Raw genomic sequence first — 26,683 nt, forward strand, 5'->3', positions numbered from 1 at the left:
TTCCAAAGAGGAAACCACATTCAGTTCCTTTGTCTCTCACCTCCCTCTCTTTCTCAAGTAAGCAAAGAAGCTGACATAAATTGTATTATTTTTAAGTTCAGATACTTTCGCTACTAAATACATTTTTGTGTAAGAAGGCTTTCCCCTGCAGTGTGATCTAGTGATTACTACTGGTTGCATGCAGTAATTGTAGCAAAATTCATTTTAGAGTAATTATTTATTGCATTTCCCCTCATTTTATCTTATTGTGCACCTCTTTGAGAGCTTTGGTGGGTGGGAGGGTCAGGTGAAGAACAAGGAAGAGGTAGAGAACAGAGAATGAGAGTGACTGATTGGGTGGCTGTTAACATAAAAGGAAAGGCTGTTGGAAGTGCATCCCCGATTTTCAAGGATGGGAATATGATGCACAGTCAGAAGCCATTTGGGAAAGGAAAGGATCCGCTGGGCAACCACTCCCATCATTTACTGGCAAATCACGTAAGTAAAAATGAAACATGAATGAATGCCACTGTACTTGTTGCTTTAAAAACAGGGGTGGTTGTGGTAATCTATATTTTTGTAAACTGGGTTTCTGGAGTAGGGTATGTCATGAGACCTACTTTACATAGGATAACCATCTCTTTGAAAGTGCCATCTATTTAAATGGCTGTGCAGTACAACTATAAGCCGGTTCCTGCATTGCTGGGGATTGAGTCTCAGGGTCTTTCCAACATTACAATTCTATGATTCTATGAAGGGAGAAAAGGGCCTGTGAAATTGTCCTGCAACAGTTAACACCTGGACAGCAAACCAAGAAGGTACAGTATTCTCTTGGTGAGATATAAATTTATTATTAAAAAAAATCTACACATATAAACTAACACATACACATTTAAAGTGTATTTGTGCTCTCTTTTCTGGTGGTGCATTCACTCCCTCTTTTGGCAATGTGTAAGTTGCCATGCTATTCCGGAATTCAATATAGCCTGGTCCCCAATTCTAAGGGTGTAGAGAAAGAGGAGACTGCAGTTGGCCAATGGAAGGACAACCCATTAATAGTTACATGGGGGAATCTTGGTTATCACAAGAAAGATGATTGATTGATTGATTGATTGATTTACAGGAAGATGCTGAAAAGAAAGTGAAAAGAGAAAACTAGGTGTGGATTGTTTCGGAGAAGGACAGCAGACACATGTTATCTAAAGGGAATGCCAATTTTTAACTTCTGAAGAGAGAGGTGGTAATGCTTCAATGTACATACAGGCCATCACTTGGGAAGCTCTGGAAAAGATTGATGCTATAATTGCTCATTGGTAATGAGAAAGGTGTTATTGATTATCATCTGTCATGGATTCACAGATCTTGAATCACTAGTCACTTCTGGCTATGGCTCAGTTGCAAAACCGTTATATAGTACACATATGTGTATTACAATCATTTTATTTGCCTTGCAGTTTGTGGTTTGCCTCATCACATTTGTCATCCGTAGCTATCTGCTTACATGTACTTATAATTCCCACTTTCTGCTTGTTGGCTGCTGGAGTCTGCCCATCACCTCATGGACAGAAGTGTTACTATTTTCATCTATGAAATGTTAAAGGGTATGGAAACGTGTATGAAAACCAAGCAGTTCCTGTAAACAAACACTACAGTTTGAATTGCTGTGAGAATGGGAGATTATGGCTGCTCAATAGGTGAAAAATTGAGACTGAAAGACTGTACAACTTTTTGAAAAATGCAGCTTAAGTTTAGGGTGAATTGTACTTTTACAATTACACTAAAATGCCTCTGTGTGTAGTTTAAAGAAAACAACCAGCAACAACCTTCAGCTGTAATTACTGAACCCGACAGAAAAATCTTTGCTTCCTGTGAAACTGGTGCTCCTTTCCTACCTGCTTAGTGAAAAAAACTGCACTATTTTTTTTAAATCACAGGCTACATGTTGCGGTAACATGTACCAAGTGGTCCAGCCTGTCTCTTTTCCCCCTGAAAGGTTTAGGAAGATATTCCCACACCTGCAAATGGATTTCCTGGTATGACAATGTAAGCATGTAATGTCACCTGCTTTTGTGCTATCAATTTTGTTCTATAAATTTTATCTCCCACTACCTGACCTTTTCGGAACCATGTTCGCTTTACCCCCACCCCATCCCCTCAAAGGACTAGAAAAAACCCACTGTGAAAGTTTGCCAAGCACTAGTTATAATGGCCCTTATTTAACAACATTAAGCTGATGGCACCCATTTGTTATCTGCCAGCATTTCTACAATACTACATGCCAAATCAAGTGCATATTAAAATTTACTAACTAAATCAGATAACATTTCCCATGTGTGACATACCGTAGAGCATTAAAATTGTTTGGATCATCCAAGATGAAACCCATAATAAGATCAAACCACTCTAATGCTAAAACAAAGGCAGAAGCAGCAGAACAAATTAAATATAAATTTATTCTCTATATACATTTAGCTTCTTTTGGTGATTTTCCACAGTGTATTTGCCTTCGACTGAAACATTTTAATCGCGCACTTAAAAACAACATATGACTTTCTTGGTTTGTGAAGCTCTTAGTGGAATTCTAGAATGACATTTTTTAAACGACTATTAAAGAAGCAAATTGCAAATCTGCATTGGAGTGGAAATTCCAACAACCTGATAAAAATGAGCGGTAACATTTATGTTATTAAAACATCATCAACAGGAAAGAGGGGGGGAAAGATGATAAATATTCTAGGGAAGGGGTGCAGTTCAGTGGTAGAGAATCAGCTTGCATGCAGGCTACTGGGAAAGACTGAAACCCTGGAGAGCCGTAGCCAGCCAATGTAGACAGCACTGATATAGATGGACTAATGGTTTGGTTTGGTATAAGGCAGCTTCCTTACACTTACTATAAATTAAAAGTTTTAGAATGCATTCCTGCCCCTATTTGCTCATATAAATTTCCCTGGAATCAGTGGGACACACCATGTATCCTGCATCCTATTTGCACAGGTTATTCACTGGAACTCCCAACCTCAAAACATTGGCTTATTTTTCTTTTCTGATAGAACTATGACCTAGAGATTGCTCCCCCACCCCCAGTGTGAGACTTCAGGCTGCAACAGTACCATTTTGAGAGAGCTTATGTAGCAAGATCAAGTCCTGGCTTTTTCATCATAGTTAACAAATTTAAAGCGGTCCATGCTTTTAATAGCCATAACTATGATCAAGTCTTAACTAGGCACAGACCTTGACCATGGTGAAAGCTACTGGGGATTTTGGCTCCGCTGACCATTAAGTATGATTAAAGCTTACATCTGTACCAACCTTAGGCATTCTCAAGGAACGCTGGCAAAATCCGAAAGGAAGAGCTGAACCTTCATCCTCTTTCCAATCTCTTAACCATGGTAACCAGCCCATACAGTTTGAATCATACAAATCCTCTTTAAAATACATGTACACTTAGAACTGAAAACATATGGTCTGAAACTAGTTACATTTGCATTGATGTTTGCATGGTCCCCACCAACAGACGGCTATGTGGTTGTAGAAAACTCCTCATTTTATTTTCATATGCACAATGTTAAAAGTTGAGATTATCAGCCCAAGGAGCAGTGCTACTGAAAGTTCATTTCATAAATAAACTTAATGAAGATCATCGGTTGAAAAGAAGATTGCCTCTAAATGCAGCCAACCCCCCCCCCCCAAAAGAACACACATCACAATCACAGTAATTATTATTACTATGTCTAGATATTTGGTGATCTACATTTCAATTGAGAATTTAGAAACAATTAGCATGATCCAGTCCCAGCATGAGAATTCAGAGATACAGTATAAGGAACACTCACACTCATCTGCACCAGTGAAGAAGCTTCAAAATAAATTGTACTCAGGCTTCCCAGGTGCCACACCAATGCCATGCCCAACTTAACATGATGGGGTATGGGCATCCTCCCCTCCCATCAGCATCAAGCTGCCTATGTATTTGCATGTAGACTGCTAGTGCTTGGAATGCACAGAAGACCAAAAAAAAAAATCATCTTCTGGGATCAAATCAAAATATCTAGTACAGCATTCTGATAGCAGCCTGCCATGTCTTTGGAAGCTTTCAAGCAGAGCAGGGAGACGATGTCTCTCTACTGTCACTAGCATCTGGTCTTCAAAGGAATATTACTTCTGAAAATGGAGGATCTGGCTCACTCTGGTGAGCAGATACAGGAAGTGTGCATATGTGGAAACTATATTGAGAGAGCACATTTCAATATCAACTGAGAATTCTGGATTTAGCAGTCAGCAGGATTGAATAGATTCTTTGTGCAGTGGCTCACTGACTCTTATAAACAAGACACTGAATTCTGGATTTGGGTAGCCACTGCAACTCATTCTACGCATTCCTTCCCAGTCTGAAACTCAGGGAACTATATAGATTTGACCTAGACACAAGCTTTCTTCTCTCTCAACCATTAGACATGCTGTCAGTGCATGGAAGGGAGAGTGGGATTATGCTTGCTGGCCCCACTGCAATCTCTGTCTGTTAATATGGCTTTGTGTATGCAGAGCCTATGCACGTAAATTCTGTTTCAAAGCAACATAGGGACATTGGAGGGTACAGCCAATGTGCATTGCCTCTGCGTGAAAAGAACGAAAAAACCTCTGGGAGGGATTGTCCTTCATGGGCTGTGTTGATGTTGGGACTATAGTGTGACTTTGCTGCATTTGCCCGTAGATAAGAAACTGAAGTACGCCCTAAGCTTTTGCTATAAACCTGTATGTCCTGTGTGGCATACTGGTCAGACTGTTGAATTCTTGGTTAAAATCCCCACTCTGCCAATGAGCTCGATGGGTGACCTTGGGCCAGTCACTTTCTCTAAGCCTAGCCCTCCTTCAGAGGGTTCTGAGGATAAAATGGGGGGGGGGGGAGAGAGAAAACCATGGTATGCTACCTGGAGCTCCTTGCAAGAAAGGCACAATGTAAGTGTAATATAATAGTAGTAGTAGTAGTAGTAGTAGTAGTAAAGGTATATGAAATCATGTGTCCACATAAACTAATCAGATGAACTCTTCATTTTAAATTGATGGCTGATTTGGAAATCACTCCCCAATTCTATACAACCATAATGGATATTAGAATCCTGTGATACAACACCTTGACAATTCTTATTCAATAGAATTGGCATACATTATGACTCACGGCTATAGAATGAAGTGCTTAAGTAAAAGCAAAAGACACCCACCAGACATGAAAGAAAATGAAATGTGGCTAATTGGCAAAACTCACTTGGCTTCACTTATGAGAAGACTCCTATTAGATTCTGTCACAGACTTGCTTATTAGCATGGTAAAGAAAAAAGCCCAAGCTAATCCATTTCTTTGCTGAAGTATATGAAGTTCTTTGCAGATATTTATTGCTAGCCTACAAAGCAGAGCTTCCAGAGCTTCTTAATGCAACTTCTAAATTCCATCACGAATCTTAAAAGAATCTAGGGTTTTCCAAATGTGAGGTGCTGTATTGCCTTTTTCAGAATGGAGATAAGCCCATTTTTAAAAGAATATACTCCACCCAAATAAAACATGCTATCAAAAAGGAGATTTGTTTGTTTATGCGGTCACCAACAGGCATAAAACAACTAGCCTTTCTAGAGATTTCCGCTTTGGTTTCATATCTTTATGAGTCATATTTTCAGAGGTTATTTTTAGCTATGAGTTTTAAATAGGTCATAACTCTTTCCAAACCTTCACCAACAGCCAAGTAAAAATTCCAAAATGATATGCATTCCTTGGTTTCAAACAAAATAAGGTGGTGTGTTTATATCAGAAAATCAGTCAATCACAAATTGGTTCAACAACAGATATCACCTTACCTATTATATTTCTCTTCTAATGCTGTTTCTAAACATCTACAACACTTCATGGCTATTTTAACAATGCAATGTTAGCTACATAAAACATACTGTTCCTTTCTGTTACCCCTAAGTAACCTATTTATTTTCATCAGTACTCAGCAAGAGATGCCAGCGTAATATGCATATTGTAGAATATAATCAACTTAGTTAACATTCCTAATGGTGAATTATTAATAAATTATTAACAGAAGAAGCTGTAGTAGCAGAGAAATTTTAAAAGAACAGCACACAATACATTCCTGATAATTGATAATTTTCTCATGATTTTTTTTACTATACAGCAATTCAATTGGGTGATATCTAACTAAGTCGGACTCAAGAGTAGACTGATTGAAACAAATGGACTTCAGGTCCATAGATTTCAATGAGTTTGAGTATGACTAACATCAGATATCAGATATCACCCATCAAATACTTAAGACAGATACATCGGAAAGCTCATTTTAAAAACAATACTATGTGGAAACAACATGGCAGTAGCTAAATAGAAAAATAAAAATATTGAGATGGTGAAAGGAAATCATTTATGGTAAAGCAAAGTTTGTTACCCAGTATGTGTTTCATCCATGGAAAAATCTCTTCTGCTAAAATAACAGAACCCATCTATGTTTCTGGTAAAGGGCTGAAGACAAGATTTTGAACACTCTTAACAGCTCAAAGTATCTGTTCATGGTGTCAGTGTGTCTGTGTGTGTTTTAAAGAAAAGCTCTTAAATATCCAGACACCATGAAAATATTTAAAGGCATTATTTGAAACATCAAAATACAATCTGTGCAGCCTTCGTTTGATCTATACTTCTTGCCAGATATGACTTTACCTTTATATATACCCTTAAAGAAAACAAATACTGTTTTTTTCAATCAAACTACAATATAAAACTTGAAATGAAAGGAGACAAAGCCTTACATTCTACAATACATGTTCTCACATGGTCCTGGCTCTGTTACACATGGAAAGGAGACATTGCTATTTGATTTTTAAAATAAAGCACTGGCATTGTAAGGAAGTAATCTCTAAATAACTCAAATAATTAGATCCGCAAGGAAACCCTTCCTCATCAGGACAGACAAGTAATGTGCTAAGGAACTAAACAGTGAGCAGAAGTCATGGATCATCCATGCTACCTTACAGGTCTGTATAACGGTGGCACTCGTGATCACATATTGCTCGAGAAAACAATTAATGTTGTTATATGAACGTAATATATTATCATTATAGTTCTATACTGGACAACATATTATGTTTTCCTGCACGGATTATACAAAGTCGATTTAATGTTTGCTAACCCCAACCCAAAAATCAGAACCTCTGCTAACTAATACAAGTGAAGTCTAGTATGGTAGATTTTTTTCCATCGGACAAAATAGCACTAAGACATTGGGTTGTTCACCATTTAGAGTACAGAATGTAGATTAAGTTACTGTCTGAATCCAAGCACGGAAAACTGGCATAAAATATCAGCAATCATCCAGATAGTCAAAGAGATACTTCTTACTTTCACCCCAAAGCTGCAATCCTCAAATGTACCCATCTCAATAACCATTACTCTGGAATAAGTTGTTCCAAGGGTTTCCTCCCACAATAATTCCTCCAGAACTACTTTATTAAAGTTAATGGCAATGGGCTGTGGTTTGAAATCTCGATCCAAAAGCAAGCAAAGTCAACCTTTTGGATTAAAGCCAGTTTATTCCCACTGAAACCTTTCATCCAAGCAATAGTTACCTGTGAATATAGAAGTTTTGCTTCTTAAAATGGAATACTGGGTTTAAATTTAACTTCAGCTGAGTTGTACAAATCAGACTTCAATTAAGGTGAATTATGGCAAGGTCTGTGCTGCATAGCACCTCTCTCGTACGTGGCTGGTTTTCAGGAAGTCTATTTGTGGGGATAAGCTTACTGGGAACTGGCAGGTCAAAAAATGCAAACTTACGCATTACAGTAATAGATTTGAACACTAACCACATTCTGGTACTTCTATTGACATTAACAATGCACAATACGATTGCAATAAAATCAAGACATATTTGAAATATTGAACCTTTTGAATTCTGTGCTTCAGACAAAATGGTGGAATTAGCATAATACAGTGAAATATACTATCAGGCGTTCATCTATTTTTTGTCTAAATCTGCTTAAAGTGATAGGCACACTAGTATAATTGACTTTATGACTGCAGGTTCATGAATCAAAGTCTATGGTGTTCTTCCAATATATTCACCTCATACAGTCTCATTATGACTGCAATTTCCCACCAGGATTGTGGAAACTATAATATCATATCATCAAGAAAAACCCAAAAAGCACACACATTGCTCTGAAAACTAAATCCCTGCAGTGTTAATATTATGAACAATGGCTTATCTAGTACATTAATACTGTGCCAAGCAGAATGAAATTATATATTGCTGTGTCACAAGCAGCATCAAGGACATATATAGCTAAAACCATTTTCTAAATAAGCAATGAACAAAAGCATTTATACAAAATGGAAGGTATTTATCATTGAGAAATACTCCTAAACACATTCTCTTTCAATCACTCTTTTGCTGAAAAATCCCATGTTTCAAATAGCCAGGTTTGACCAAATCACTAACAGGTCTCTCTTTATTTCCTACGATGCTGAATTATTTCAACATTTGCAGCCCTGAAGCCATTCAGCTACAGAATTTCAACATGCACATCAGTGTGGTGCTGGAAGGTAACACCCATAAAATGGTTCATGAAGAGAAAGCTGCTGTACTATGAATGAATTGCTATTCTTATTCCCATCTTCAATAATATGGATGCTAATGGATAACAAAGAGGAGAATACTTACAAATTACACCTTCTGCAAGCCATCCTTGCTTTTTTGAGAAGACTCTTTGTTTCTTTTCTTCTTCTAAGGTAGAACACGTCTCTCCTCCAGGAATCAAAATTCACATTCACAGCTTTCACAGACTCATTCACTCTCAAAGAGGAATACCACAGATAAGGGAACCTGTGATGTAACCAGCATCAAATGCTGCATCAGATGAACCCAAGGGCTCTGAGGGGCTATATTTTGCAAAAGGAAAAGGTTTTTCTGAGGAGGAGGAGGAGGAGGATTGGCAGTGTGCAAGCCACGAGTACGGGACTCACATTTATGCTCTCTGTCTCATGAGAAATCTTCAATTTATAATGAGATTATTGTATTTAAAATAGAACCACAATTGCATTCTCCTATCTTACTGTTTCATATTTTTTTAAAAATCAGATGATGCAGTTTTAGAATTCACCATCTTTTTATGAACAGTGTAGTACAGTCCAAACTAGAAAAAGGCCATTGGTCCTTTTATCTCCATGGTAACAGCAGCATCTGTGGAGGCAAATTCTACACCCTTCTTTACTGCAGAGTCAATATATAGTGATACACGATGCTGCTAACTGACAAAGCAGAAGATGGAAGAAAAACAGGTGAATGAGATATATTTTGGTAATTTGTTTCAGAACAACTGCTTTATAGCAATATTTAGATGTAAAGGGGCATTTTTGTTTTACATGATAGTCCTTCCTTCAGTCTGCACTAGAAGTCTTACTCTTTGAGATTCGTAGTTCGTCTGCTGCTTCCAGTATAGGTATTTGAGGAAGCTATACACATGCCTCTTTGATTAAAAATATGCACACCATGTCTTGACAATCAGTGTACACATAAAACACCTTAAATATAAGAATATTGCACCTAATTTCCACACATCTTTTAAATTATCTGAAATCTAATCATATAAAGAAAACTTGCATTACAAAATGTTTGATTTTATTAAAAAAACAACAACCCTCTCCTTCCCCACTTTCTTCAACTGTTGCCTTTTCATGATGTTTCTCCCTTCCAAGGCCCATTTACCAAAATGTCTATACAAAATAAAAATGGAATGGGGAGTGGCACTCTTACTACTGAACCATTTCACTAAAAGCTCCGCTAGAATAGAAAGAAGCCTCATGCTATGCTTTCTTTGAATAAAGACCCCTGAGCAACATTTCCTCTAAGGTGATAGAATCTAGTCAGGGACCCAAGGAAGCAATTCACTCATAACAATCTTACTGACTGTCATAGTGAACAAGGGAAACTCACCTAAATTTTAGAGTGATTCAGCATTCTTTTAACATAATTAAGATAGCCAATCTGTCTCTTTTGGCAGATGAGTCATTATGATGCCCATCTGCTCCCATTAGTTAAGTAAAATATATTACAAGGACAATGTATATTCATGGATAAGCCTAAGGTATGAACAAAAAGCTATCATACAGCCTGGAAATGTTTCAGCTTCCTAATAGAGAAAGTTGTCAAGCCAATGTTGATCATCACCACAAGGTCTAATAAGATTCTTAAGTAGCAGAGGTACATGGGGTTTTGTGAATGGTGACATGCTTAATAATTTAAAGAAGATAAAGTAAATAAGGGAAACATATTTTATAGCTGTGTTTGTAACATTTGGCATGTACATCTGCAACTGCCCAACGTTTCAACATTAGGTGGATCTTCGTATCTTATATCTCAATTTTCCTTCACTTTGAATTAAGGTTATCATTTGGCACACACATACAAGGAAGCAATGGATTATGGGCATCTGTCCCAACATTTCAACTAAGCCTTCTCTGGAGCAAAGTAAAAGGTAACTAAGCCTTCTCTGGAGCAAAGTAAAAGGTAACTAAACTGAGTATCTTCCAACTAAGATACTAAGCCTTCTCTGGAGCAAAGTAAAAGGTAACTAAACTGAGTATCTTCCAAATAAATGGATCGTATGGGAAATCCTTTATAAAGTAACATTGTCACTAGTTATCTAAGTAGATTTGTTACTAAAATGACAGTTCATTTAAATAATAGTGCCTAATTTCACTTAAGATGGCCATGCATTTAAAAATTAATCAGAGTTGCAGAAAAGCCTTTCTATTATTAATTGATTGTTATATATGAGAAAGAAGGAGGGAGAGGGAAAGAGAATGGCAGCAGCAATTTAGCACAGTTTTAAAAAAAAAATTCCTGTTAAAATATTTTGAAAAGAATAATCATGGCAACGATATAAAATTAAACTGAAGCCTCTTGTCTGCAAGGATGTGCTGTTTTCTAAGCATTTATGTCCTATTTCCTTATGCAGCTTAAGTGTGCACTGTTCATTTGCATTTTTGTATGCTTAATCCTCTCCCACCATAGGGATAGAAAAGTCCCTCATTGTAGCAATCCTTTCACTAGATTACAGTGGTACCTCGAGTTAAGATAGATAGATAATACTTTATTCGGCTATAAGCCCACAAGGTAAAACAAATCAATAGATAAAAATAGCATGTCGAGTTAAGAACTTATTTCGTTCTGGAGGTCCGTTCTTAACCTGAAACTGTTCTTAACCTGAAGCACCACTTTAGCTAATGGGGCCTCCCACTGCCACAACACGATTTCTGTACTCATCCTGAAGCAAAGTTCTTAACCTGAGGCATTATTTCTGGGTTAGTGGAGTCTGTAACCTGAAGCATCTGTAACCCGAGGTACCACTGTATCAGAAATCATTCAAATCTACTAAAAACAATGTTCAGCTTTACTTTTACCAATGCCCATCACCCATGTTATTCTTCAAACACTCTAGGTCACTGGACTACAAAATTGTAGGATAAAGGCGAATATAACTCTAGTATGTTTGAATCTAATTAGGGCATGAAGGAGTTACCATAAGCTGTCCTGCCAGGTTTGGTCTGTATCCTCACCTTGAGACGAAGTGGGTCACCAAGCCTTATCTCTCACTCTCCAAGTGGATTTCAGCATGTAAGGAGCTCAACCACATGGCTTTAACCAGCCTCTTTTGTTTCAGACCAGAATGGAGTCTGAAACTAGTAGCTTTCTCTACTAGTAGTTTAGAAACTTTTACCTTTTGTAACTAAGCAACATTTCAACTGCCTGTGCATCCTTTCTGACTGCTTTATGGGAAAGCACCTGAATCTGACCTTTGAAGAGTTTTGTAAGTAAAGTATTTTATGACCTACCAAATGTGTGGTCCACCTCAATGTTAGGGAAGTGGGATAGCCTGGAAATAGCTTTTAAAAAGTGACATTCTGGGATTTACTGGAAGGGCACATTTTTACTGTTTTACAGCCTATATTCCCATTCTTTTCTTTCTTGTATATTTTGTGATGTTAATTCTCTGCTAGGGTTTTCTCACCAAAGTGTACTTGGCCCCAACTTGGGTCTTGGCTTCCAGGGTTCCAACAGAAATAACTGTATGGCAATATGAGGCCTCAAAAGTAATTTAGTACTGGGGGATATTCCATCACTCCCTGACCAAAATACTCAGGATGATACAGTGGTGCCCCACAAGACGAATGCTTCGCAAGACGGAAAACCCGCTAGACGAAAGGGTTTTCCATTTTGGAGGTGCTTCGCAAAACGAATTTCCTATGGGCTTGCTTCGCAAGACAAGAATGTCTTGCGAGTTCCTGCGGGGTTCCCCCCCCTTTTTCTAAGCCGCTAAGCCGCTTATCTGCTTATCCGCTAAGCCGATAAGCTGCTAAAAGCCGCTAATAGCGCTAATCCGTCAATGAGCTTGCTTCGCAAGACAAAAAAACCGCTAGACGAAGAGACTCACAGAACGGATTAATTTCGTCTTGCGAGGCACCACTGTAATGAAATCAGAGGGGCACCCAAAGAAGAAAGTGTCATAGTAATGGGTGTATTCAATTCCCTTACATAGACCAGATAAAGGAATGCTCTGGTCACAGCAAATGACTACTACACTAAATGACTGTGCCCTAAAACACTGGAATAAACTCCAGGGGAAGTGACTCTCAATAAAACAGTAAGTGGTGCCCAGGACTTAGTGAGAGATCTAAACATCACTGAACTATTTGGAAACAGCGGCTACAATGCTATCAAATTCAACATCTATGTAACTGGACAATTGCCAAGCAAGTCCAACACCTATGAGTTCAAAAGAGGAAACTTCTCCGAAATGAGAAGTGACTGGCATAAAAGAAATTGAAAGGGAAAGTCAAGAAGGTCATACTTTTCCAGAACATATGGGGATTACTCAAACCCACACTATTAGAAGCTTAACTTGAATGCATACCACAGGTCAGGAAAGTTACCACCAAGTACAAAAGGTCATGAGTGCGATTAACAAGCAGCATCAAGGAAACTATTAACGGGGGGAAATGATTTGTTCAGAAAATAGAAGTCTTGTTCAAATGGAGGGGGGAAGGAGGACAAACTTGTACAAAATAACTACATGTAGGCAATAGCAACACAAACAAAAAAGAACTTTGAGAAGCGTATCACGGAAAACATCAAGACCAACTTTTTTAAAAAGTATTTCAACTGGGTAGGAAGGTTGGGATGAAAGAGGGTGGGGCAAGAGTGTGCTAAAGGATCATAAGAAGATTGTATATGTCTTCACTGCAGAAGATGGAGAGTAGATATCGATGCCTGAACTAACATTTTCAGAAAGGGAGTCTGAGAAACCAAGGCAAACAGTGGTGACAAGTGGTAAGGTTCTTGACTTTATTTACAAGTTGAAAACAGACAAATAACTGAGTCCAGATTATATCCATACAAAACTTCTTAAATAACTCAAATGTGGAGTTTTCTAACAGAAGCTGCAACATGTCCCTGAGATTGATCTAAGCAATAAAAGACTGGAAAGTGGCCAATGAATAATTAAAAAAAAAAAAAAAGATGCAGGAAATTACAGTCAAGTTAGCTGAATAACTGCTCTGGATAAATTGGTGGAAAGTATTATGAAAGATAACGTTACTAAGCATATAGAAGGACAAGTCTTGCTGAAGAAGACTCAGCATAGCTTCTGCAAAGGTAAGTCCTGCCTCCACAACATTTTATTTATTTATTTTTAAAAATATATTTATTAAGATTTTCTATAGAAAAACAAACATAAATAAAAAAATACATAGAAAAATCAATAATAGACATAAATAAAACAATAAAAGAACAAAGGAAAAGAATCCACTTTTAACTTACTATCTTTATAACCTTCTTTCCTGACTTCCTCACATCTCCCTTTTCTGTGTTCCCCTTTACACGATCAAATTCAGCAGTTCCTTAAATCTTATTTAATATTATACATTTCACCCTATTATGTCTTCGTTTTCCCTTTCCTTTTAAATCCATTTATCACATATTCTATTCAGCTTCGACATAATATTACTCTGGTCTTGCCCTTTTTTATCTTAAAACATTTTTGCATATTTCTTTTTACTATATCACTGACGCCATGTTATCTCCACATCCAACATCGCTTTAACATTCAAACATTTTACAATGTTTTTGGAGGTAATCTTTAAACTTCTTTCTTCCGGGTTGGCGCCATCGCCGAATGGCGGACTCCCTCCGAGCTCCGGAGGGAGCCTGCTCGGCAGGGGCTGGGTTCTACCGCGCCGGCGACGCGGGGACCCTCAAAAACCATGGGCGCTGAAACCCATGGGCATGGTGACTCGGCGGGCACTGTTTGCGTCCCCCCCGACCCGCGAAGGAGCCTTTGTAATGGCTGCGGAGCGGGTGACGGGGGGGGGTGCTGTGAGTCCTCCGCTTCCCCTGCCGAGCGAAGCCGCATGCCATTCAACGGAGAGCGCTGACTTCTTCCATTGAAAATTTGGACTTTAAAAGAATAACCCGTGAGTAATTGGAACTTGGATTAAAAAAGGGGGAAAATTATTTTTAAATTCGGAGCGAGCGGGGGAGGTGCAAAAAGGAAGTCAGCCTCCCCCCTGTTGTAGAGGAGCTAAAGCAAAGGATTTGACAACTAAGATCGAGTGCAACCTTTTTTTGATAAAATTATTAACTTCGCGATGGAAAATTATAAGACCCCCCCCCCCGGAAACCCCGGGAGCGATCCGTAAGAGCGCCGGGAGAGGAGAAATAGAGGTTTTGACAGCTGTCAAAGGAGCTGTCAAAGCGGAAGAACAAAAAGAGAACTTTGTTACGAGGACTTTGCTGGTCACATTTGTTACAAATTGGATATAAATTGTTTAAAACAAGGAATAATAAGTTACTTTGACTGTTGGGTGTGATTGGGAAGGAAACTGAGCTACTATAATCCCTCTAGAGGAGCTGTGGGACACTACAAGTATTGTTGGCATCGAATTTGAATAGGACTTTTTATCTCCTGGGAAACTGCAGAAATGGAACACTATTTTGTCTACAGAGGTCTACACACTAAAGGAGACAATAGATTTATCTATTGAAGAATGGAAGGGACTTGACGTAATGTTTTGTTCCTGAATAACAAAGCCTCTGCAGAGGAATTAGAAGCTTTTTGGAATTAGAACATTTGTGCAGGAGAGCAGGAAAAAAAAAAAAGAGGAGGAGAGAGAACAACAAGAACAACAAGAATAACAAGAACTGGACAAAGTTGGAAGATAGACTCCTTCCAAGATTGGACATGTGAAATCAAAGATGACCAAAAGACGGCAAAGACTAATAAAAAGACGGCAAAGCGGACTGGTGAAGGACTGTGGTTTAGATGTGGGAGCTCCAGGATGACAGTAGATATTGACGGACATTGGGAACGCAACCGGGAAAGGGGGGAGGGAAATTTGGAATCCAAAGGGTGTTAAATTACATTTTATTCTTTTTTCTATTTTTCTGTTTATTTTAATCTGTATTGCATATTAAAGAGGGGAACTCGTGGAAGGGAACAGGTTGATTTTAGGGGATGGGAAAATATTTTTTAAATTGGGTCAATGATAAATAATTTTAAAATTTGGGGTAAGAATTTGTTGAATCTATTTGAAAGAATTGGAATACAAGAGGGGGAGGGGAGGGGAAGTCCTGGAAGGATGCCAATGAAAATTAGGTTTTAAATTTGGATGTTTTTCTTTTTCTGTTATATTTGAAAATCTTTAATAAATATTATTTTTTTTAAAAAAAAATCTTTAAACTTCTTCCAGTCCTCCTCCACCGACTCTTCTCCCAGGTCTCGGATTCTGCCAGTCATTTCTGCCAATTCCATATAGTCTATCACTTGCATCTGCCATTCTTCCAAGGTGGGTAAATCTTGTGTCTTCCAATGTTTTGCGATAAGTATTCTTGCTGCAGTTGTTACATACATAAAGAGTGTTCTGTCTTTCTTTGGCACCGATTGGCCAACTATGCCCAAAAGGAAGGCCTCTGGTTTCTTAGGGAAGGTATATTTAAATACCTTTTTTAGTTCATTATATATCATTTCCCAGAAAGCCTTAACCCTTGGGCATGTCCACCAAAGGTGAAAGAACGTTCCCTCAGTTTCTTTACATTTCCAACATTTGTTGTCAGGCAAATGATAATTTTTTGCTAGCTTGACTGGGGTCATGTACCACCTATAGATCATTTTCATAATGTTCTCTCCTGTCTCCACAACATTTTAGAGGATATTAATAGAAATGTGGATGCAAGTTATCTAGTAAACATTATTTACTTGGACTTCCAAAGTATGCACATCAGATACAGTTCTTTAAGCAGCAGAGGATACTCAACTTCACAGTTAACAAGATCCTATGGGGAGGAGTAATTTGGTTGTGAAAACAGACATGAAGAAATGGATTATTGAAGGACAATTTCTACCTAGCTCCCAATCCGTCAATATGTAAAGTGGCAAATCTTCACACATTTCCAACAATATTTAAATGATTTCTGTGTGAAATTTTTGAGCCCAATTCAGCTCTGGCAGGTGAGGCTTCACAAATATGCAATGCTGCTCTGCTGCCAGCATGAGGGCAGCACATTAAGTGCATCCTTTGGTTCCCATCACTACAGGGTATTTTAGGGAAGAGTCAGGAGGTTCGTTGATCGAGCTGAGGCTCCAAGAATAGAGAAGGAGGCAAATTTTGCCAGTCTGTCCTCCTTCAGCCCTCCTCCATGCCACCTTCCACACTGTTTTGAAAGGTTCCCCAACCCTCTGGAGCGGGGGGCCACAGGGGAAGTGGTAACTGAAAAAAATCCCGTCTTCCCTGTTCCACTGACAAAATACACCAAAGTCACACAACTTTCCTTTTGTAATGGCTTCCTTGCCCCATGCTCTTTAAAGGAATTGCTTCCCTGCATATCTCACATGTCCTTCCCAATAACTTTACATATTAAGGGGAATGATTCCATAGTGAACAAAACATTCAAAGAATAATATATTTATGGTAATTATTCCACACAGAGTTTGATTAATTCAAGGCATGGAATTGTAAAATCTCCAAGACACTGGTGTTGCTTTCTTGCTTTCTTGATCTTTCTTAAATTAAGTGGCCTATTGCCACAAGGAGCAACAAAACTGTAGCCTTATGGGGCACCATGGGGCATTGTTCCTGCTAACATGCTTCAGGACCTCCAGTGGTTTGTGGGAAATGGGGAGAAGATTGTGCTCCCCATCTAAGCAGTGATGAGCAAACTGTAAAGTAGAAACGGGAATGCAGGAGTCATGGGGCCACCCTCCCACCCCTAGTCTGATAAGAATCAGGCTTGCATTGACAGGGTCAGACGAAGATTAAGGGCTGAATGGTGAGAACTTGGGTTGGGGGAGGGGGAACTCCCCTTTATGCCTCACCTTCAGCTACTTTGGAGAGGTGACCATGGAATCCACCTCTCCACTTTGACCCTCCTGCAGCCTTAATGGGGCTGGGGAAAGCTCTGACCAACTGAGGGGTGAGGCTGAACCAAAGGTGTAAGTGTCATTCTTGTTATTTACAACCAGACACCACCTTCACAGATTTGAGCAGGACCTCCCCCCACCCCATGACAGAAAGCGCACTTACAAGCTTAACATTCCCACAAGGGGAAAGAGTCACAAAAGTGAGTGTGCCACGCCTTATTTTTTAAACCTTGGCAAGAGGGGCAGTAAAACCTGTTGGGACATCTTCATCACTTCTGTCTGGTTCTGAACTTCTTGCCCTGCTCCTGAACTCCCTAAACCACGACCCCAGAGCTCTGTGTCTGCTGTTGAGGCTGTACTCTTACCTGCCTGAATAAAATTTCTTTCTTACAAGAAAGAGTGTCTGTCTGCGTGTTTTAGGCAGGAGGCAGGATAGCAGAGGCATGCCTTTGCTCAATGGGATCTCTAAAGCAAGGCTGAGACCAGCTGCAAGCGAAACAGAAACCCAGACAAATGCAAACTGGTGTTACAATTCCACTGTAAGTGGCTTAAGGGGGGGGGGAAGAAGTGGGTTGGTTAGGCAGGTGCTGAACAGACAAGCAGATGGATTCTGGTTGACTGCAGTAGCCCACTTATAATATAAAACAGGCATAGGCAAACTCGGCCCTCCAGATGTTTTGGGACTACAACTCCCATCATCCCTAGCTAACAGGACCAGTGGTCAGGGATGCAGAGATGATGGGAGTTGTAATCCCAAAACATCTGGAGGGCCAAGTTTGCCTGTGTCTGATGTAAAAGGTCCTGATCCTGGCAGGTGACTCCATAGTCAGAGCAGCAGTGACCCAGGCCATCCCAGACAGACAGTTTTAACAAACACATTTGCTAAACATGTTTTGGGAGAAACAATTATTGCTTAAAAGTACTTTCTTCAAGACACCACTCTGCATTCACATCCTGTTTAAACACTTCTTGTAATTGTTACTGTTCTTATAAACAACTGAAGCAAGCTCAAGCAAAACACCTAGCAAGGAGTCTTGAAATCACAACTTGTCAGCTTGATGAATTGCACCATTCCTTCTGATTCAGAAAATGTGTTACTACACATAATGCAAATAATGGACCACTTTCCTCATGTGCTGTTAACTCACAAGGGTGAGTGTTATGATCCAACATGTACATGAAAATTATTAACATAAAAACTGAAATGTTTAGTCCAAAAAGTGCATAATTTTGTTTCATTACATGCTCCCCTTTCACTCCTGTTTTACTGCTACTACAGTTTACTTATAGGTTCTATACAACTGACACTAAAAGGGAAGTTAACACTTTCATACAAACACAATGCTATAGTGATAAATAAATTCGCAAATAGAAGGGGAAGAAACGAGGCAGTGAGAGATTTTACTTTCTTGGTCTCCATGATCACTGCAGATGGTGACAACAGTCACGAAATTAAAATACGCCTGCTTCTTGGGAGAAAAGCAATGACAAACCTAGACAGCATCTTAAAAAGCAGAGACATCACCTTGCCAACAAAGGTCCGTATAGTTAAAGCTATGGTTTTCCAAGTAGTTATGTATGGAAGTGAGAGCTGGACCATAAAGAAGGCTGATTGCCAAAGAATTGATGCTTTTGAATTATGGTGCTGGAGTAGACTCTTGAGAGTCCCATGGACTGCAAGAAGATCAAACCGGTCCACTCTTAAGGAAATCAGCCCTGAGTGCTCACTGGAAGGACAGATCGTGAAGCTCAGGCTCCAATACTTTGGCCACCTCATGAGAAGACTCCCTGGAAAAGACCCTGATGTTGGGAAATATTGAGCGCACAAGGAGAAGGGGACGACAGAGGACGAGATGGTTGGACAGTGTTCTTGAAGCTACTAACATGAGTTTGACCAAACTGCAGTGGAAGACAGGAGTGCCTGGCGTGCTCTGGTCTATGGTGTCAGAAACGTTGGACATGACTAAACGACTAAAGAACAACAACATATTTATGGATATATTTAAAAAAAACTTCAGAGTTTTCAAAGAACATGCAGATATAAGTATCACCAGCTGCTTTTTTTTTATTATAAAGAAAACCTTCGTACATCAGGTAAAATACACCCAGGGGTCGCTCAGGATATTTGGCAGTTGTAGGCAAAATGCCCCCTTCTGGCCCTCATCCCTGTTGCTGGCCTTGCCACCACAAGTGCACCCTTGCCCATGGCTGCCCTTGTGCTGCTGCCATGCTGAAGGGGCAGTATTAAGCAGTGGTGGTGTAGGCAAAGCCGTGGAGTGGCTGGCAGCAGAGAAACAAAGAGTCAGAACTGCCACCTGAGGCAAATTGCTTCACCTCGTCCCACTAAAGTGACAGCCTTGAGTACACCTTTAGATTTCAGGTGGAATGGTTGCTGGAAACTATGACAGAGTGCATTACAAATAGTCAAAAGATTGCCTCCAACCTAGTAGATACAGCACCACAACGAATAACTTCCTTATTGCTTTTCAGCACAAAGTCATAGGAAAAAGAATTCAACACTACCCTTTAATGGTAGAATGCAACAACGTAGACAGCAACTGAAGAATGCAATCATTCTAGCACTTCAGTATACAAGGAAAAGTAGCAAGCTGTTACACCAAATCTTACAAGCATTGCAGTAATACAATTCAGAAGCTGGACTGATAAAGCATTTGGACATTCTGGCAGTAGATAATTAAACACCACTCTATTTTCCTTGTTCATTACCTAGTTTTTGACAAGAATGTCTTATATTCTAAGTCTCTGAGAATCCTCTTGCAGGAATCTTTTCTTGCTCATTAGATGTGCTGTTTTAGGAAAGCCGCCTCCTCTCTTTTATAGATAAGAGAATTGAAAGACAAAACAAGCTCAAGTTTCTTCAAGTTTCCAGTTACAGTTCTGAATGAGAGCTGGAATAAAGGAGGAGGTATAGAGAGCTAGTTCGAATGAGCAGTCATGTTACATTTCAGGAGACCTGTTAATGCTATCTGTCTAATTTCTCACAGTTAAACTCCTAGCATTTTTGTTTTCATGGTTTAGCAACCATGGGCATTGGGACCACATGCTGTTTCTTTCTTTGCTCTTTGACTTTGGTGCTTAAAAAAACCTGATCTGTTTAAACCTGTTCTCTGTTAGGTCTAAAGTAGGGACTCTAGTTTAATGTTAGGTGTTTTTGGTTTTTTGAATGGTTTAGCATCCTGGTTGGTAAACTAATATAACAGATTTAAGCTAAACAGGATTAAAGTGCCAAAGTTGCTACACAAAGGTATTGCGCAGGGGTGGTTGGTCGCTGCTTGCAAAACCATTGCTTAGCAAACTGGGATTACTGCATCCAAAAGGGCCCTTTTGAGGCCATGATTTAAATCACATGTAACAACAAAAGTGTGAGTCCTCAACATGAACTGCTAGAGCAGCTCACCCAGCACGTCTATTACACCAAAGGAGTTCACCGAGTACACAAGCAAGATCTCCAGTGTCAGGAATTCATTACTGTGCAAACAAAAATGCTTCAAATGACACGAAAGAAATCAGGCCAAGTTCACACTGCTTGGATCCCTCGCTTTGAATATGCATTTCCTGTGGCTAAATATTATTCTGTTCCAATATTGACTTTTTTCTTGTTTATGCTTAAAAACAATTTTCAATTTTTATTGTTGAAACCTATACAGACAAACACAGATTAATGGGGATTCTTTGGCAGCTCAAAAAACACTGGACAAACCTTTGGATCCATTTCAAAATAAATTGTAGTGCTTTTGAAATGAAAGCAAATCTGTTTAAACTCTGGTTCAATTAAACAACCAAACACAGTATTTATTTTTTATATTAATAGCCTTTAGGGTTAAGACCCTAAACACACGTACAAAGTTGCATATTTTAGTAGAATCGTTAGTTCTATTAAGTTGATTTAACCCATTATAACACTGGGATGGAGGCTGTATATGGCATAGACAGTTTATCCCATGGCCCATTCTACTTGCTGATCATCAGTCAGTTACTGTACTGATTGATTAGGACAATCTATTATCTTATTCCATGCCTGCTATTGAGGAGTAGTTGATGGCCTAGCACATGCTTGTTAATATTCTTGAAGAACTCTAAAACTGTGCTTCCTGACTTATGTGAACACAAGGGTTCCCTTTAAGCATGTTTTCTATCAATCTACCTAGAATTAACCTAACCGGCTTGCCATTGTGTGCATCACTGTGTGCAATTAACCCCTTTATAAAACATTCCTCTTCAACCAGGCCTTTGGCATTCTATGTCCTTTTAAATGTCTTTGTGGGTGGCAGGGTAATTGTTTTGCTTTGTTTCTGTTTTTATTATGTACTTTGTGGTTTTATTCTGTATTTTTATGCTGTGGATGTTTGGATGAAGGGTGGTATACAAATTTAATAAATCAATAAAGTAAGAAAGTAATTGCATTGTAGCTCAACAGCACCATATAGGGTGTCTGAGTTTGCATGCCTTCCACTGTGAACTCAAATAAGATGTCTATCCACTGTTTTGTTTTTGAATATGCATTCTCAAGTTAATCAGTTTCACTGAAAAGCTAACTGCTCAGAACTTTCTACCTCTTTCTATATGTAAGAACGAAGAGGTTTAGAAGGTAGCACTGGTCTCTAAGTAAATTTCTAGCTGGCTACAGAGACCAAGATCAAAGACATCAGAACTGGAGCAGATCACATGACTGGGGCAAATAACATTTTATCACCACCAAATGAATGAGGATGCGGTAATTTAGCTGACATTAGTTTTGAGGGATTTATTAATTTTATATTTAGATTTGTTAGATTTCTTAAAAGTCTCAGATGTGCTCTCTCTCTCTCTCTCTCTCTCTCTCTCTCTCACACACACACACACACTTGTCTTGTTTCCCTTTAAACTCAGGAGCCCCAATCTGCTCTCTCACAGAACCTCACATCTGCAATGAACTCTATTTAAGCTCTGATCTGCTCAAACAGATAACATGCAACTAAGCTAACTCAGATTGACTTTATTGATTATACATGCAGGATTTACTATCTGAACACAATGTGCTGTCTCAGGAAATGGTTTGTTAGGCGAGCATTTGCATAATGATTTGACAATTTCCATTGATTCGTATAAGAAATTTTCTAATGCTTTCCCAACCACAGAATTTTGGAATTCCCCAAATGATTAGAAAACACAAGAAAACTGTGACTGTTGCATTCCCTTTTTCCTCTTCTTTACCCAAATAAAATTCTTTATCTGTTGACAGAAGGCTCCACTGTAGAATCTTCCCTTATATTACAGACTAAAGCTACCCCTTGTGTTCTATGACTGTTTCACAAGGTTTTTTTTTTAAAGTTTTGTGACCTTTTATGAAATGATGAGTCCTGGAGGTAGGGTCTAGAAATTCTCCAAGCAGCTAGACAGACTGGAGTGTGATAGGAAAGTCATGTTGTTGGGGGGAAGTCTCTCTCTCTCTCTCTCTCTCTCTCTCTCTCACACACACACACACACACACACACACACACACCTCTTATACAAAAGGCAGTAAGACACTTGTCTCAAGCTCTGATAAGGATAAAATAACCATATAGCATATAGAAGAACAAGTCCTGCTGAAGCAGAGCCAGCATGCCTTCTGCAAGGGAAAGTCCTGACTCAAGATCCTATTTGAGTTATTTGAGTGTGTCAGCAACCATATAAATAAAAGTAATCTGGTAGACACAATGTACATTGATTTTCAAAAAAAAACCTCCCATGTAAGCTTAGAAGTCATGGAATGAAAGGAGAGATGCTCTTGTGGATCAGGAATTGCTTAACTAGCAGGAAGCAGTAATAGGAACACAGTAAATAGACAGTTCTCGGAATGGAAATATGTAGAAAGTGGAGTGCACCCAAGGATTGGTATTGGGGTCTTCAATTTTAACTTGTTCATAAATGAGCAGTGAGTTGGCCAAGTTTGCTGATGCTCAAAAGGACCTCGCTGAGCTGGGTGGCAAAATGGCAAATGCAATTCAATGTAAAAAAGTGTGAGGTGATGCATATCAGGGCAAAAAATGGGGTCTGACTGGTGACTGACTAGGAATGAAACCTTGGGGTCATAGTGCAAAGCTCAATGAAGGTGTCGAGCCAGGTTGCAGCAGCTGTGAAAAAGGCAAATTCCATGCTAGGGATCATTAGGAAAGGAATTGAAGATAAAACTGCTGGTATCATAATGCTGTTATACAAATCTATGGTGTGACCACATTTGGAATACTATGTAAAGTTCTCAAAAATGATATTGTGGAGTTGGAAAAAGTTTTTAAGGCAATCCTGACCCCTCCCATATCTGCTATAGCAGCTGTACTAGACAAGCCTCATAACAACAGATGGTATAAAAGCTTTCAGCTCATGCTGACTTTCCAGCAGCCCAATCAGTCACATGTTTTTTCTATTTAGAGATGCATGGGAGGGACCTCATTGTCATAGCTATACTTTTGAATTAGTATTGGCTGAGGGGTATAGAGAACTGACTAGCCAGAGTACAGGAAACTGACAGAAATGCCTCTGTAAATTACGGAAGTATAAAATGTGTAGGGGACGGGGAAAAGTGTGTGGTTTTAAGTTTTTGAAAAAAAAAATGCTCTACATCTTCACTGGGAGGCCTGTGGTCCAGTAGTCCCAATGGCCCATAAAGTGCATTTATTAGTGAAATATAACATACAAAATATATTTTAGGGGAAATTGCCTTGCGAAAATGTTGTATAATATCACATTATCAAAAGCATATTTGTATTAAGAGAAATTCACATCAAAATGTCGATGAATTTTCATTACTTTTTGACAAATCACAAACTGATATGAAAATGCGGATAACTTAAGATTGGAAAACAAGAAACCAAAATCAATAAATTTGCCCATCCCTACAGAAAACCCAACTATTTTTATTATTTTACCATTAAGACTCTAATAATTATTCAAAATTGTATAGTGTTATAAAGAGAAATCCCTAAAGGAAAGCAGTAATAGATTAAAGAAAACTGTTTAGCCTTGATATACTAATAAGCTTTTTCTTTAATAGGAGAATGAGGTGAGGTTTCTCCCAGGAGGATGGCAAAGGAAGAAGCTTTACTGGAATTATCACAAGTCTTGATAGTTCAATTATCATTGTTACTGATTACTGTTCAGTTTGCATCTCACAAGATTTAAAATATCACAATACCTTAAATTCTTCATCTCGTGTGACACTATACACTGGGGATGATACAGCTCACTTTCTAACTTGCCTTGCTGTTAAGAGTCTCACTTTGAGCCTTTATTGAGACATTGATATAAGATGGCAGTAGACTGCCTATATTTAGCATTTATTTATAGAGATCTGAGTCACTGACTAATATTGCTGCATTCCTGAAAGGATAAAAAATTAGCTAGGGAAAAAGTGCACAAATCACCCTGCTCTCTCTCTCTCTCTGTGTGTATTCCAAGGACACTTGGGAAGCCTTACATTTGCAGGCATAATTATGACGACTCATTGATCTATTCAGCAATTTTAATTTAAAACATGGCACTGGATTATTAATCAGATACTGGTGCATATGTAAAGCCTCTCTCCCTCAATCTGGTTTGAAAAAGCAAACTGAACATTGTCAGCTAAATTGTATTTCCGGGAAAGACCAGAGAGGGGAATCATCACTTTTAGCAGCGCTTCCTCTGTTGAGGATGACAGAACTCTTCAGCTATTGTCAAGTCAGATTGTACAACCGTGACAGTATGAAGTAATAGGATACTGTTTCTTTGCTCTGGCATTCTATTTCCTGGCAATAATGAGCACAGGCTGCTAAGAAACTAGTTTTGTTCTCTTCTGAAAAACTGGATGTTTCTAGCAATCATTTCTGTTTTGCCAACATGTAAATTGTAAGGGCCCAATCATATGGAAGAGGTTGATTTACATCAGCAAAAGCAGTAAGTTGTGCTGCCATGAGGGTGCATGGTGCAGGCTTCTCAAGTATATTTTGCTGTGCCCACAGCCAAAGGCAATAATCATGTGAAGAGGAAACAAATATTCATGCAGGACTTCAGATTTGTCAGTTTTTGTAAGGGGGAGAACTCCATCATATTATTATGCTACATCTATTCTGGCCAAGCTGCAGGATACATTTTTTACTGAATGTGTAGAATAGCCCCATATCTGTACTGCTACACTGGCTTGTGTTATAAATACTGTGACCTCCCTTGTTTTCCAATAAAATTGCACTGCAATGGCAAATAGGAGATGCAGAAAACTTAAGAATGTTTTCCTATTAACTATTCCACTGCAAAGATCACAGAACACTGCCTGATTTGTTATATGCAGCTCAGCATAAGATACAGCTGATGATTCAATTTTTAAAAATTCATTGAATCTCAGTGATGTGTCTCAGTGATGTGTCTATAAAAGATAAAGTGTTACAGATGTTCATTTCAAATAGGGAAGCTTCTGTGAGTTATTGCTAAATGGCTGTTAATTAAATTAAGAATCCTTGCTGATTTCTTCAGGCACAGCTTCTAAGTGCTTGAAAGGCACTTTGAAATATTATGGTAGTTTGAAGTGGAAAAATAGATTTGATTTATCACATTGTTACCACTCCTTGATTCACCTCACACTTAAGAGAGTCAAGGCTCATAATTCTGGGCCTAATACAGCAGTAGATGTAATTTTATCACAAAATAAACAAAATCAAGCAACTGTTTCCTTTTTTTGTTGTATTTCCTTGTGGGGTCTAAATTGTTTTACGTATGTGCCAACTGTCAATCTGTCTGTCAACAAATTTGTTAACCCCTCCCCTCCCACCTCCAACAAAATGTCTGTGTTATGAGATAAAAGTGAATCATCACATTTCTACTACAAAAGAACAAAGCTGGAGATGTCACGTATTAGTGACATATGAAAGCTAAACTGTCCCACCAAACCCCCCTTGATTAATGACTTTGCAAAGACAACCAGTGCTGAAATACCTGGAGCCAGCTGGATTCCTATTCATATTTTATAAAGTTTAAAAATTCTGAATATTCAAAGGTGGCTAGCTGATGCCTTGAACCCTAACTGAACCACTCCACCATGAGTGTTGCAGGTTCCACTTGCTACTCTTGACTTCTGAGACACTGAATTAATTTGGGCATTTATGCTGCCCAGCAGAGCTTTTTTGGGTAGTGTGGGAGCTCTTACAGTCTGGTCTGAAGGTGGTGGTAGCTCACTGTGACTTGTTTGCAAAGCACTTTTAGGACAAAATCACTTGCATCCACTAGGATCTTAACTC

General features: G+C 38.9%; 1 protein-coding gene across 9 annotated transcripts in view; it reads right to left on the minus strand.

Annotated features, from left to right (window-relative positions):
• Positions 1-26,683, minus strand: part of IQSEC1 (IQ motif and Sec7 domain ArfGEF 1) — a 313,774-nt gene that overhangs the window by 198,145 nt on the left and 88,946 nt on the right. For 3 of the 9 annotated variants that reach the window (XM_079964980.1, XM_079964977.1, XM_079964975.1), the window contains exon 1: positions 8,684-9,031. The exons of the other annotated variants lie outside the window; for them this stretch is intronic. In XM_079964980.1, the coding sequence (XP_079821106.1) occupies positions 8,684-8,706 (23 nt within the window). In that variant the 5' untranslated portion in view covers positions 8,707-9,031. Of the gene's footprint in view, positions 1-8,683; positions 9,032-26,683 lie in introns of those variants that run through there. 9 annotated transcript variants of the gene reach the window in all.

The sequence above is a fragment of the Podarcis cretensis genome (assembly GCF_951804945.1).
Source record: "Podarcis cretensis genome assembly, chromosome: 2".
In the NCBI taxonomy this organism is placed as follows: domain Eukaryota; kingdom Metazoa; phylum Chordata; class Lepidosauria; order Squamata; family Lacertidae; genus Podarcis; species Podarcis cretensis.